This window comes from Cupressus sempervirens, chromosome 5, assembly GCF_028749045.1.
Source record: "Cupressus sempervirens isolate cs-2001-9-10 chromosome 5, ASM2874904v1, whole genome shotgun sequence".
In the NCBI taxonomy this organism is placed as follows: domain Eukaryota; kingdom Viridiplantae; phylum Streptophyta; class Pinopsida; order Cupressales; family Cupressaceae; genus Cupressus; species Cupressus sempervirens.
In genome coordinates, this window is record NC_143122.1 from 362,113,760 (window position 1) to 362,128,065 (window position 14,306).

Here is a 14,306-nt window from a genome sequence, read left to right on the forward strand (position 1 = left end):
AAATGTGACAACAAACCATTTGATATGGTCCTCTGCTCTTAGAAGAAGTGAGGAGTTATCGGGTAATTTGTAATGGCTGCATTTGGTTTTGAAGTTCCTAATATCTACATGTTATTTGATCTATTTATGCTTTTTCTTTATTTGGAAGATGACTTTCCTTATGTAGTCATCCTTGGTTCGGGCCAAGTTTTAACTTGATTAGATTAATAAATTCATACCTATTACCGATAAAAAACATATATACAACAAACAAAATAGAAACATATACACAAATTTATAAACATTTTTATCTATCATTTTAAAATATCTAAATAAATTTATTTTTAGATCATAAACATTTTAGTATAATATATATTTATATTATAATGTAAAATACTATATTATTATATATAATAAATTTATACAGTTTTTTATTAATATTTTCAAGTGTCATATTTACGATTTTATAAAATGTCTTAATAAATTTTAAGTTGTCATAACCAGTTTAAAACTGCCAAAAAAGGCGATTACGGCCATCAAATTCCTGCCTCCTCTTTTTGTTTCAAAAAACTGCTGCATCACACGCAACGGTCGTATTCTTTTGAAATCCCCACTCCTTTTTGTTTGGTTAAAATGGAAAATAAATAGACTCCCGTATCTTTCATTATGGTTTGCACAACACCAAGTAATCAACTGTGACACGGATGGCGAATTCGTAGTTTTGCTCTCGTTGAGTCTGATCTTACAGAGAAAGTAGATTTAGAGGAAATATATTAGAATTTTAGATTTTCTTTTGGTTGCATTTTTAGAAAAAAATTGTCCGTAGGCGTTAGGTTGAATTCGCTTGATTAACGATATAAAAAACCACATGATTTCACTAGCCCCGTTCGTTTACAATTCTGTTGGGTTGTTATTTTCTGCACATACAGACATCGCTAGGCAATTTTTTCGAGAGATAGGTTTCCAACACGGCGCAATAAGAAAACGTACAATCTTGGTTCATGTTCGCGCTTACTTTGTTTTTGGTATCATTTCACAAAGGAAGGTGTAATAAGAAGCAAGATCTTAGAATTGTTTGTGGTACTTATACCTTTCTTGTTTCATTTTGAAGACATAGGGTTTGTTTCAAAAGCTGATTTCATAACTTTCTGTGTAAATGTTCTTTGAGTTTTTTTGTCGGGGTTGTTACATATCTCTTGGGTTTTCTCTGTAATGAATTGGCGTTATTCTTGTTTTTACGGAACTAGGGGACAGAACTGGCATATAACAGAGGAGAAGGCGTAATTGTACGGAAAGGTAATTTTACCCCAATTTTGTAAAAAGTTTTCCTACATTCCGTATATTACATGTGTTTGTATTTCTCCTGATTAATAAAATTTATACCAATTTCTTTATGGCTTCAGTAGACATGCTCTGGAATTTTTTAATTATCTTAGGTGATTTAATAAATTGTATTTTATATCTAACAAACAGCTGTAGGGTTTCTCTGCAAAGTTATTGTTGATTGCTTTCTGCTTGTGGATATATTTCCCACTTTCTCTTAATTATATAGGTGGTTTTTTGACTCATCATCATTCTTGTTTTCACTTAAGTGAAAAAATACGGATTACTTGGAAACAGTCGTAGGCATTAACAGAGGAGGGCAGAATATCAGGGCCATTTGCTTGGCAGAGGTTGGTTAATGCTAGTTTCTTAATTTGTGATTCATAGTATGCCTCTTTAGTCGTTATTTATTTTACCACATTTTAAGTCTCAATTTAGCAGTTTGATATATCAAAATTCTGGATTCGGAGATCTAAATAGGTTTCTATCTATTTACAACACATCCGAAATAAAAGTATTTATTCATATGGACTGAAAATGGTTGGCAGCAACTCTAGAATCATACGACCTAAAAAATATTTAATAACTAATTATTTATTAATAGCCGTATCAGTTATGGAGGAGCCTAGATGTTGGAAAAATACAATAAACAATGTCCATAACAGGATATGAATTAAAATAATTGTGTGCGGCCTTTGTATTTAGCTGGCTGAAACATAGTTTCTGTAAATTCACTTTGGAATTAAAAATGAAAAATTCATCGCCATGTATATATGGTCTGAGAGGCACCATATATAAGCGGCATGTTCTGCAGGAGCTTCTGTCCCCTTACGCCCCTCATATATGTTGCCCCTCCCACTGCAACCCGTGTAGAGTAGATTGTTCAGCACCTGCAGCATAAACCAATTTTTGACTCACCAGCGAGATTCTTCAGCTTCTGTGCAGTGAAGGTTGTGCCATCTGTTGGACAGACCGGTCTGAACTATGTGATGCCAGCCCTACAGCTCCTGCCTGGCAGAATCTTGCTCCACCTCTGGACACATCTCTATTTCACAGCACTACATGTAGTAGGGCTGCATCATGAGCCTCCAAACTGCATCTTCTCCAACTGGTGGGTGGTGCATAATTGCCAACATAGGACCCTCTGTCATTACTTCGATGTCATCTTTATGAATCTTTATCGAACAAATTGGTATAATGGATTTATCTTCTTTTATCAAATCATTTTTTTATTTACATACCTACAATTAACCTAGCGAGTAGGGATTCTGGGATTTACTTTATAGGTTTCTTGGATTTTTAATTTAGGAACTCCTGATGGATGTAGATCAGCTGTTTTAATTTTTTAGTGCACCCTAAGTCATATTGTAGAGTGTTGTCCAGTTAAATGTTAGAATGAGACAGGTCGGCATTTGAGATGGAAAGGCTTTGTGGTATTTTTAGTAGCTTATTGTTCTCCATCGTTCCATTGCCATTATTTTCTACTCCGGAGATGCTTGCAGTTCCATTTTGATTTTTCTGCCAAAAAACTTTGCAGACACTAAATCTGTCAGTCATTCAGAGGCTTTGTGATCTCTAATTTTTCTTTATCTGCAACATTTTCTGATTGAGAGATGACTCCTCTTTCCCTCCAATACATTAGCCAGAAAAGTTGCCAAACACCAATTCTGCCCTTGGAAGACCTGTCTAGCAGTGGCTTGTTGTTCCCCATATTTCTGTTATTGCAATTTAGGTTTAAAAACCTTGCTCATTCAGTATCATTTTTCTCCCAGAAAAGCTCCCAAACAACCAAAGCCATCTCGCAGAGACCTACCTAGTGAGACCTATCCTATTGGCTCTTGTTTTCTATTTTTACAGTATTTTATTATTATATGATTTAGGGGTGCTCAACATTTGAGTTTGATTTATTGACTGGAATAGATCCCAAACATATAACTTGTCACACCAAGACATAACACTTTGAAGTTTACTGTTCTTGATTTTATTCTTCTTATTTTCTGATCTGTGGATCCTTGCTATGTCAGGTTGTCTTATCCTCAAAAAAGGAAACCAAACCTGTTAGCACTTGTTATCTACTCTTCCATTAGAGTTACTTTTATTGGCATTGGAGATGTTTACCGCTTCATTTTTTAATTATCCAGCGGGGAACATCCCAGTTGCTCAATGTTTTAGTTTGATTTATTGACTGGAATAGATCCCAAACATTTGACTTATCACACCAAGACCTATCACTTGGAAGTTTCCTATTCTCCATTTTTTCTGGCATTGTTCTTATTTTCTGATCTGTGGGTTCTTGCTATGTCAGCTTAATTTATCCCCCCAAAAGGAAACCAAGCCTGTTGGCTCGTGTTGCCTTCTCTTCCATTAGAGATACTTTTGTTGGCATTGGAGATGCTTACCACTGTTAGAAAGTAAAGTCCACCAAGATAACTGAGAGGGGGGGAGGGGGGGTGTGAATCAATTATCCAAATAAAACAACTCTTATTAACCTTATTAAATCTGAAACATGTAATCAACAAGTGCAACAATCACAAGAAGATAACCATACACAATAACACCAAATTTGTTAACTAGGGAAACCCTTGATTGGAGGGAAAACTCTGTTGGGGATGGTTCCCACAAAATGATGTACCAATATATAAATTCCTTGTAAGAGGATGGACGCTGTTAGGAGTCAATGAAATACATTCATTACATATCAGTCCTTGATAGGAGACTTTAAATCCCAGTGAGGAGACTCCAACCCTGTTAGGAGTTGTGGAAGGCATAAGGACCCACTGTCCAAATAGCTTCAGGGGCAAGACCATTGAACTCACTGTCCAAATGGCCTCCAAATAAAATAACTCTTATTAACCTTATTAAATCTGAAACATGCAATCAACAAGTGCAACAACCACAAAAAGATAACCATACACAATAACACTAGATTTATTAATAAGAGAAACCCTTGATCAGAGGGAAAACCCCGTTCCCGTTGGAGATGGTACCTACAAAATGATGTTCTAATATTTAATTCTTTGTAAGAGAATGGACTATGTTAGGAGTCAATGAAATACATTCATTACATATTAGTCCCTGATAGAAGACTTTGAATCTTAGTGAGGAGACTCCAACCTTGCTAGGAGTTGTGGAAGACAGAAGGACTCACTGTCCAAACAACTTCAGGGGCAAGACCACTAAACTCATTGACCAACTGCCCTTTGTATTATACTTCGCAGAATAATACCAACAACTGTCCACTGTTATCTCTTTGCCAAATGCAATCTCTCTGTCAGCTTGTCATGCCTTATCCGCACTGAAAAATTCCTTGGTCTCAAGATACTCAATATCAGATTTGTTGGATCTTACATCTAGGTTCTCTCACTTGCATTACATATACTTCGCTCACAACTACAATCCCAATCACTTTCCACAATACACATTTAGCCACAAGGAAAACAACTTTCCTTTATACCAAGTCCTTGGATTAATTATTGACTCGGCCTTGAGGCTTTCTCAATTTACAATTAATATAGGGCCACACTAAGATAATGCAACACATGTTAAATACAACTTTTCATAATTACATTACATTGTCTGTTCACAGTTTTCACAAATCTTCACACATGTAACCTCAGACTAAGCGTGATCAACCACACCATCTTCGTCATGTCGTCTTCCTCTGTCTAAATGCAGTTAACCAAATTCTATCTCTATTAGGAGATATAATCCGATTACCAGAAATTGCTTCTCAGGAACTTTGCCAGAACTCCGTCTTCAACAAATCTTGAATAACTGCCAACTGTCTTCATATTTCTTCATGCGCTCTTAGCCACGTCATCATGACACTTTGTAAGACACGTCCTCAACTGCGCTCATCCTCATCTTCAATCTTCGAACCTCACAATCTCAATCTCTATTTGCCACTTTGTCAGTCTTCACAGAATCATTAGTATGTTGACATCAATGACAAACACAGTCATGAATGCAATACACAATCGTGCTAACAATCTCCCAAATGCTCCAGAGATGCTAGAATACTCCCCCATAGGAATATCATCAACATTCATGCTAAAAACCACTTCATTTTTTGTTATCCTACAAGGAACATCCCAAATACCAAGCTTGAAAGTTTGATGTCTATTCTGATGAGGTTCCCTGATCTCTAATTTTCCATTATAGTTAATGTTGTTGTTTCTTGGTCTAAGGATTCTTGTGGTTGCAAAAGGACTTACCGACCAAGAAAGGGGCCAAATGCCAAATCCCTCCTCTTTCATTTCAATTATTAGGTTTTGGTTTTCTAAAATTGCCAAATTGTTTTGGCCTAGGGCTAATAGCTTTTCTAAACTCTTGTTTCTACCAAAATTGTTTTCAACAAAGATGCTAGTCACTAAATTTCTCTTTCGGACATTTATGAGGCATTATTGTTTTAAAAGTGGCACAAGTTACCATGAATGGCTGTTTAAGTGAAAAATGGAAGAGCTTGATAAGATTTGTATCAAATAAAACTTTCATTTTTCAAAACTTTCAAATACAAGAGAAAGATAGGCTTTTAAAAATAACTCAATATAACTCAAGCTAGATTAGCAAAACCCAAATAGGATGAAGGGATGTCAATACTAAACCCAAATTATACTAAGGAAAATACTCAGGCAAGTCCTTATTTCTGAAATGTTAATTAACTTTAAATGTGCAATGTGGATGTAAATTGAACCAATTAATTAAATGCCAAGAGTAAAATAGATCTAGGAGCTTTATGTGTGCAATCAACCCAATTAAAATATGGAAATAGGTCTATGCTAAGAGATACAAAGAAGGGTGAAAAACTGACTTTGAAATATGTAAAAGATGTTTTTTTGCTCCAAAAACCATGGATCTGAAACTGTGACTAAGAATCTGACTGTAGATCTACAATTAGAAGAAAAAACCTTGAAAATCTCAGACTTGTAGGTACAGGTTGGTCTGGAACAAGAGGAGGAAGATGAAGAAGATCCGGATTTAAATGTACACAATAGAAGAGAAAGAAGATGAATGCCGCAATGTAGATCTCCTCCCTTGATGGCCAACAAAATGCAGGATTCTTGAAATTTGCTAGCTTGAGTGTTTTGAGTTGCTTCTTGCTCTTTAGTGATGTGAAAATGAGGTGTCTAGGCTCCCCTATATACTAGTTTTTGTGTGCAGAAACAAAGCAAGTTGACGGGGTCACCAAATTTTCTAATTTAAATCCCTGAGGCAAACCTAGCCCCAAGACCAAAAATACCCCAGGTACAGGTAAACCTGTTCAACATATACCAATATAGGTCAACTAGGTTGACCTATACTAGGGTTATCCTAAGGAGTATTGCTGAGGTCTTGGAAACTGCACAACTGAAATTAAAAAAGAAGGAACTAAGCAGGAGAAAGAGTTGATTGAGCAAAAAATGCATCCATGGAAAGGGTAGGGGCTAAAAGGTCTTAAATGATGGGGGCTTCCATTTTAAGACGGTACAATAACATAGTTTTAATTTCAAATATCTTCAGGCTATTAGGATTGTTGAATGCCGTGATAGTAAAGAGCTAATGGTTTAACTCGCTAATATTGAAATGGTTAGCCCCAAGACATAGCATTAGCAGTAGGAGATTAAAACAACTTGAATTACATTCTTCATAATTAACTCCTTTTGAACTAGAAGCCTTTCTAATAACCAAGCTACAATTAATTCTAAAAGCAACTATTGAGTCATTATATAAGCAAATTTATCCATTTGCAGTAAACTAAGTTTTTAAGGTTGGTGAGATTGTTTAGTGACTCTGACAACAATCTCCCTTCAAAACAAATTGACCAAATTCAAAACCTTATTTTGTCTATGCTCCTATTGAATTAGGGAATTGATCTTCCATTCATTGTTAATGAAGTTGTAGCTCTTTCATCTGTAAGGAGGCTTAAATTAACAATTGATTTGTCTTAACAACACTTAAATGACTAATCGTTAATGTTATCTTATTTTCACAAATGATGAGACTAATGCTATTGCTTTTGGATTTCATTGGGTGAAAATTTTAGCATCAACATTTAAGAAAACATTTTGTGATTCATTATCAGGATGTTAGAGAGTTTAAGAAATGAAAAACATGTTGCAGTTCTAAACTGATTGACCTAGTCTCGGTCTATAACTAACTTATTTTTCATCTCCTCAAGTTTTATAAAATCTTGATGATGAATTATGGATTGTAATCTAAAGTGTGATGTTAAAGATTTCACAAAATTAAATGTAGAAATACCAACATTAAGTTTTTGATTCTTAAATTTTTTACCAAACTACAATTCCATAATGCATTGTCACCTTACTATTGAATCATCTAGATCTTAAGTTTTCTAATTTAGAGTAATTTTTTGCCTGTGTAACTAGGGCAAGCCTAGTGACTGTCATTCCCATTAATTTGTTATTTTGAGCTTCTATATCTTGAGAATTGTCCTAATATGTCTCTGTAGATATTTCAAAGTTTGTGTTTGTAGTGTGACAATGTCTCTTGCGAGATAACTCAGTGGGGTAAACCGCGATTAGAACATGGCTTAATCGTCTCCTGTGTCTTCTATAAGTCTAATTGTTGTATCGGGCATTAACAAGTCAATCTTTTGGTGCAATGACAACCCTAGTGGTTAACAAGTTGTGTCAAAGCTTGGTCACATGTTTGAATCTCACAAGCTACGATGAGTAACACTGGGAGGGGTTGGCATTGTGCCAACGTCTCTCACGGGATATCACGACATGACTTAACTGCCTCTTGTGTCTTATATAAGTCTAGTGGTTGTTTTGGTCATTAACAAGTCAATCTTTTGGTGCAATGACAACCCTAGTTGTTAACAATTCGACATTGGTCTAATTTTGGATCTTCTAAAACGAGAAGTATAGGAGATGCTAAATATCTTGGGCAGTCAAATCCAGAAACACTAGCATTACACTTTCATTGCTTAATAGTTTTTACCAAGCTACAATTCCATAATGCTTGTAGGAGCTATTTGCATCAATTTCTATATGAGTATATTGCTTTTTATGCTTGGTTGTACATATGTTTTGTTTATGAGTACACTACAAGTACAAACAAAGTTTTGTTTCTATATGGTATAGTGCAAGTATGAACAAAGATTCAAGATAGATTATATATATTATAAACAATGGAGTTATTGTGATATTGCTATCAAGTCTAGTGGTAGTATTGGGCATTAACAAGTCAATCTTTTGGTGCAATGACAACCCTAGCGGTTAACAATTCGACATTGCTCTAATTTTGGATCTTCTAGAACAAGAAGTATAGGAGATGCTAAATATCTTGAGCAGTCAAATCCAGAAACACTAGCATTACACTTTCAATGCTTAATAGTTTTTACCAAGCTACAATTCCATAATGCTTGTAGGAGCTATCTGCATCAATTTCTATTTGAGTATATTTCTTTTTATGCCTGGTTGTACATATGTTTTGTTTCTATGAGTACACTACAAGTAAAAACAAAGTTTTGTTTCTATATGGTATAGTGCAAGTATGAACAAAGATTATTATATATTATAAACAATGGAATCATTGTGATATTGCTATCAGGATTTAACTTTGTAGTTTTTGAGTCAAACTCATTGATCCATGTTTCATGAGTAGTGATTCAACACAAATCCATCTCTCATGAGAATAAATGGAACACTTAGCACTCATTGGATCTAGGTGATGCTCATAGAGGTGAAGCATTGGGACTTCCCGAGAGGTCACCCATCCTAGTACTACTCCAACTTGAGTGCGCCTAACTACAAAGTTTCCTCCACAGTTAAACCCTTTTTGTTTGTAACCCCATTTGTGAAACCTACACCAAGTGTTGTGCCTTATGAATCATTCATTAGAAAGCCCCTTAAGCTCATCAATTAATAAGTAGGGGATAATTTCCATAGCAAGTCAAATTGTGATATTGCTATCAAGATTTAACTGTGTAGTTTTTGAGTAAAACTCATTGACCCATGTTTCATGAGTAGTAATTCAACGTGAATCCATCTTTGATGAGAACAAGTGGAACACCTAGCACTCATTGGATCTAGGTGATGCTCACAGAGGTGAACCAAGAAGTCTCAGTGCTTCACCTCTATGAGCATCACCTAGATCCGATGAGTGCTAAGTGTTCCATGTATTCTCATGAGAGATGGATTCGTGTTGATTTGCTACTCATGAAACATGGGTCAATGAGTTTGACTCAAAAACTACACATTTAAATCCTGATAGCAATATCACAATTTGACTTGTTGTGGAAATTATCTCCTACTTAACTATGTAATCATTACTAGTCAATGCAAGCTACAAAAGCTCTTCTTGCCATTCTTCAGATATAGACAAAATATTGCAATGGCATTGTAGTTGTTAATTACTCTTAAAAACTATTAACCACTTGACCCATCCCTTTCTTGCTATTAGGCTTAATGACTCTCAAATGCTTTCCATACTCTTATATTAGCATTTTTTGCAATGTGTATGTGCTACACAACATATACTGTTATAATACCCTTTTCTACACTACTTCTGTTATACGCAACATATACCTTTCCTTTGCATGAGACTACCCTCTATTATCTTGGTAGTATCCTTTCTCCAAACTGATGTTTTACTGGACAGTCATAGCATCTACTTCTTATACCCCTCATATGTTCAAGAATTTTTTCTATTGCTTTGTTGTCCTCTATCTTTTCAATCTTTATGCTGCTCATTCTTCTCGCAATGACAATGCTATCACTCAAATTTATCTGTTAAGTCACTGTTATGTGTCTGATGAATAGAACTGCAAGTTTATTTGGTAAGTCATTGTTGTATGTCTAATGACTATCAGTGTTTCCATGACAGTGCATGCTCTTTTTATTCCTGTTATTGTTTCTTTATTGTCTTTGATCTTGGAGGTTAACTTCACCATGCACTGCCTTGGCTTTTGCATAAGACTTGTTATACTCATCTACTTGCATTAAAAATTGTAACTTTGTACTCTATTTGTTAAGTCATTGTTGTATGTCTAATGACTATCGGTGTTCCCATGACAGTACATGCTCTTTTTATTCCTGTTATTGTTTCTTTACTGTCTTTGATCTTGGAGGTTAACTTCACCATGCACTGCCTTGGCTTTTGCATAATACTTGTTATACTCATCTACTTGCATTAAAAATTGTAACATTGTACTCAGTTTCTTCCTTCAAAATTACTTTATTAATTCTATATATGCATTTAAAAAAACCTATTAGCATTTTTAAAACCATCCTAGAAACTGAATGCCACCTGTATTCCATTTTCTGTGACATGCTTTCTAATACATGAGATTATGTGTTTTTATTTATGTTAACATATACCGAATGCTTTTTTACTGCTGCCTCAAAAGGTACCATGTTTATCTGACCTTCAGAGGTACTTTTATCAGAAAATCTCTGGTCGATCATCTCTACCAATCTCTACACATCAACTGTGGGACTTGATGTGTTCTTAGACACTAAGCGATTGGAAAAGGGCGAGAACATCGGAATCAGTCTTCATTGTGCCATTCAAAGCTCTGCTGATACAAATGGGAGGGAGGAGGCAACCACTTGCCGAGATCAGTAGAGGTAAGGCAATTTTAGATTGAATAAGGATGCCATTAGATACTTACTGAAAAACAACTGTGCTGAGAAAAACTCTGGTCAATCATCTCTACTAGTCTCTCTTAACTGTGGAATTTGATGTGTTCTTAGACAGTCAGCAATTGGAAAAGGGTGAGAACATCGGAATCAGTCTTCAGCACACCATTCAAATGGGAGGGAGGAGGCAACCACTTGCCGAGATCAGTAGAGGTAAGGCAGTTTTTTTTCCCAAAATTTAACATCCATTACTGGTTTTACATATGCATTGATCTTGAATAAGGATGCCATTAGATACTTGTTGAAAAATAATTATGAATAATGATGGCAAATGTCTTGTGAAATATCTTAAACAGCACTCCATGACAAGCAGTCTTCACTGTCAAATTGATAAATAAATCGAAAAGTCGAAAGCAATCTCACTGTCGATTACTTGTGCGAATTAGATACTTATTGAAAAATAATTATGCTCAACTTCTAACCTCGCTCTTCTGCAGGCAATACAGCCACCCATAAATCACAAAAACAATCCAACAAACACAAGCCTCTGCCAATCTTAGGAGCTCCCATTCCGATTGGGAAGGAAAATGTAAAGGCAGGTGCAGATAAAGAGCTTTTGGCAACATCTGGGGTAAAGACCAAGATAGTTTAGGAAGAATGTGAAATGGGGTCCTAACCCTGACTATGCGATCACCGAGGAGGATAAGCAGATTGCCCAGATTTGGGCTCGTGAGGGGATTGAGAAGATCTTCGGTTTGAGTGGAAGAGACATGGATGCTCTTAAACAAAAAATGGAAGAGGAAGGTAAGAAATAGAGTCTTTACAGATTTATGATGTTGTCAAGTTTCCTTTCTTAAGATTTTTTAGTGTTTTTATAAATTCTATTTTTAAAAAAAATATTTGGAGATTGTTTATAAACTTTGTGCTCATTCGAGCTCCTAACGAGCAACCACAATAGAAACAACAATTTGAAGACCATGAGTCACAAAATAGAATCCACCTTTACAATGAGACAAATACAAGCAATGGAAGACCAATAGCCACAACTTGGAATTCCACAAAGAATGTCCCTCTTGGGATTTGAACCAAGGTCTCCACAATGAGAACTCATTGCTTCAACCAACTAAATTAAAACCCTTGGACTTTAAATTCTATTTTTGAGAATTATGATATGTAATTTTTTGGGTCTCCCATATTGGTTTAGTGTTTGTTGTTTTATTAGTTTTTTTACAGACTTAACTCCTATTCCCCATTATGTTTCTTTTCAGAGGTGAACGGTGAGTGGCTCAGGGTCTCTGATCTACAGGCTACTCTTATTGAAACTTGGCTTAAGAATGTCAAATCCTTAGTTGTTGAACATAACATTGAACCCTAAGATAAAATGGCTTTCAAATCTAATATTGATAACAATTTTTTTTTAAGAATGGCGGTATTTTAATTTATTGGGTTTGCCATATTGGCTTAGTGTTTTTCACTTTTTAGCTTTCAAAAATTTAATTCCTGATCCCTGCTATGTTCCTTTTCAGAGGAGAACAGGTGTCTGGCTCGGGCTTCAAGTTACAGATCTGAGATTCCTAATTGGCTAGATCTTGTGGGAAACCATCTCGGTGCTCCTGTAGAGGTAGGTAGGAGGCTAATAAGTTTCTTTTTTTCTTTGCTATTAGTTTGTAATTTTTTCTCTACGTTATTTGGGGATTTGTCCCCAGTTTTTTGTTTTTGGTGTCTCAGGGACATTTTGGGAATAGAGGAGACCTTATAAATTCTATATATAGACAATGCATTTTGACTATAAATTCTAGAGACAATCTGACTGTCATTTTCAAAATCTGCTAATTCCCATCTTTTATGGTTCTATAACGTGTAAGTACATGCTTTATCCTTGCTTTCATATGAATCCTTTAAATTTTCCTATTTCTATATAGCTGCTCCCTTTGTTGTCTCCTTGCTGTCCCTAAAGTTGTCAAAAAAAATGCCCCTCCAAAAACTTGCCTCTCTGCCCCCTTGCTTATCATTCCAGAAACTAAGGAATAACCTTGTGAAATGTCGCCCTATTTTCTATTGTTTCTTTTTCATGTGAACCCTGATGGTTATTGCCATTGTTTTTCAAAAAACTCTATCCATTGGTGGAGCCTGATAAATATCAGATTGAGAGATTTTTTCTTCATACATGATGTCAACGGATGTTAACTTATTATTTAGATGAGAAGCTTACTGACCCATCTGCTGATATTTGTTTTTTCCACAGTATTTGCCTGAATTTAAAGACCATCTTGAGCTAGCTACAGAGGAAGATATGTCCACTTTGTTTCCTAAGGCCTTTTTAGCTATGGAGCAACAAGACGTTGACCATGATGATTCAGTGTACGAAGAGTGCCTTGAAATATTGAGTACCCCATTTAAAGGGCTAGCTGTTATTGATGAATGTGTGTAGTACACTGCAAATGATGAATGTGTGTAGTAAACTGTTATTTCCATGCACGATGAACCTATCACGTTCTCCATATGCATGAATTTGTATGTACATAAAATGTGTCAAACTTACATTTATTGTGATCTCTAGGTTTTTTCATAGAACAAAAGTATCTAATCAAAGCTTTGCTAAATACTATAATTTGAGCATCAATGAAATTGACTTCATTTTAAGCTCAAGACTTCTTGTTTTCATGTCCTAAGTGCTTTACATATGTAATATTTTTGCTAACCTTGTTGGCTTAAAGCTTAGAGAGTTTGTTGCAATTGTGTTTCTCTGCAGTAAGAGCCTTACAAATTTAAAATCATTAGTGGAATTTGAATAAGGCTGAAAGTCAATTTTACCATAGATGTAGTCTTCACCCCATTTAAAACTATCACGACAAAACATTTTGAAGGTTGGAAATTTCTCCAAGTTGGATATTATAGAGCTACTAGATGCTATAGATAAGAGAGCCTTACAAATTTAAAATCATTAGTGGAATTTGAATAAGGCTGAAAGTCAATTTTACCATAGATGTAGTCTTCACCCCCAAGTAAAACTATCACGACAAAACATTTTGAAGGTTGGAAATTTCTCCAAGTTGGATATTATAGAGCTACTAGATGCTATAAATAACGACTTCTATATCATGTCCAAGAACAAACTTCCTAGGAATCACAAACAAATAGAAGCAGATGGTCTTCCTATGAAAGATTGAGAGGAGTGGATGGCTTAATTTCATGTGCTTAGAATCTATTGGCTGCTCTGCTTCTTGGAAACAAGTTGTACAAATAGCGATGATGGGTACTCTAAAAAAGCACCAGAATAGCTCCGCAGATGAAGGAGGAAGCAAGCAAGAAATTAGATATAAGTAACTGGTAGGAAGGGGTCATTGATCTGGAGCTAGCTGCAAATATTACATATACAACACAAAATGTGACATTCAATTTGAAAGTCAATAACAT

General features: G+C 35.4%; 1 protein-coding gene across 6 annotated transcripts; it reads left to right on the plus strand.

The window, feature by feature from the left end:
- Positions 1 to 902: 902 nt before the first annotated feature.
- On the plus strand, positions 903 to 13,532 carry LOC149556230 (uncharacterized). Of its 6 annotated transcripts, none has more exons than XM_089785826.1 (8): positions 907 to 1,059; positions 1,227 to 1,275; positions 1,572 to 1,652; positions 10,697 to 10,877; positions 11,004 to 11,102; positions 11,387 to 11,693; positions 12,416 to 12,510; positions 13,135 to 13,532. In XM_089785826.1, exons 6-8 carry the CDS (start codon positions 11,660 to 11,662, stop codon positions 13,318 to 13,320), a joined length of 315 nt encoding a protein of 104 aa, XP_089641952.1. In that variant the 5' UTR covers positions 907 to 1,059; positions 1,227 to 1,275; positions 1,572 to 1,652; positions 10,697 to 10,877; positions 11,004 to 11,102; positions 11,387 to 11,659; the 3' UTR covers positions 13,321 to 13,532. The 6 variants fall into 6 exon arrangements, with proteins under 6 accessions (XP_089641948.1, XP_089641952.1, XP_089641950.1 ...); XM_089785824.1 differs by having other exon boundaries at positions 917 to 1,024; XM_089785825.1 differs by having other exon boundaries at positions 927 to 965.
- Positions 13,533 to 14,306: the final 774 nt, after the last annotated feature.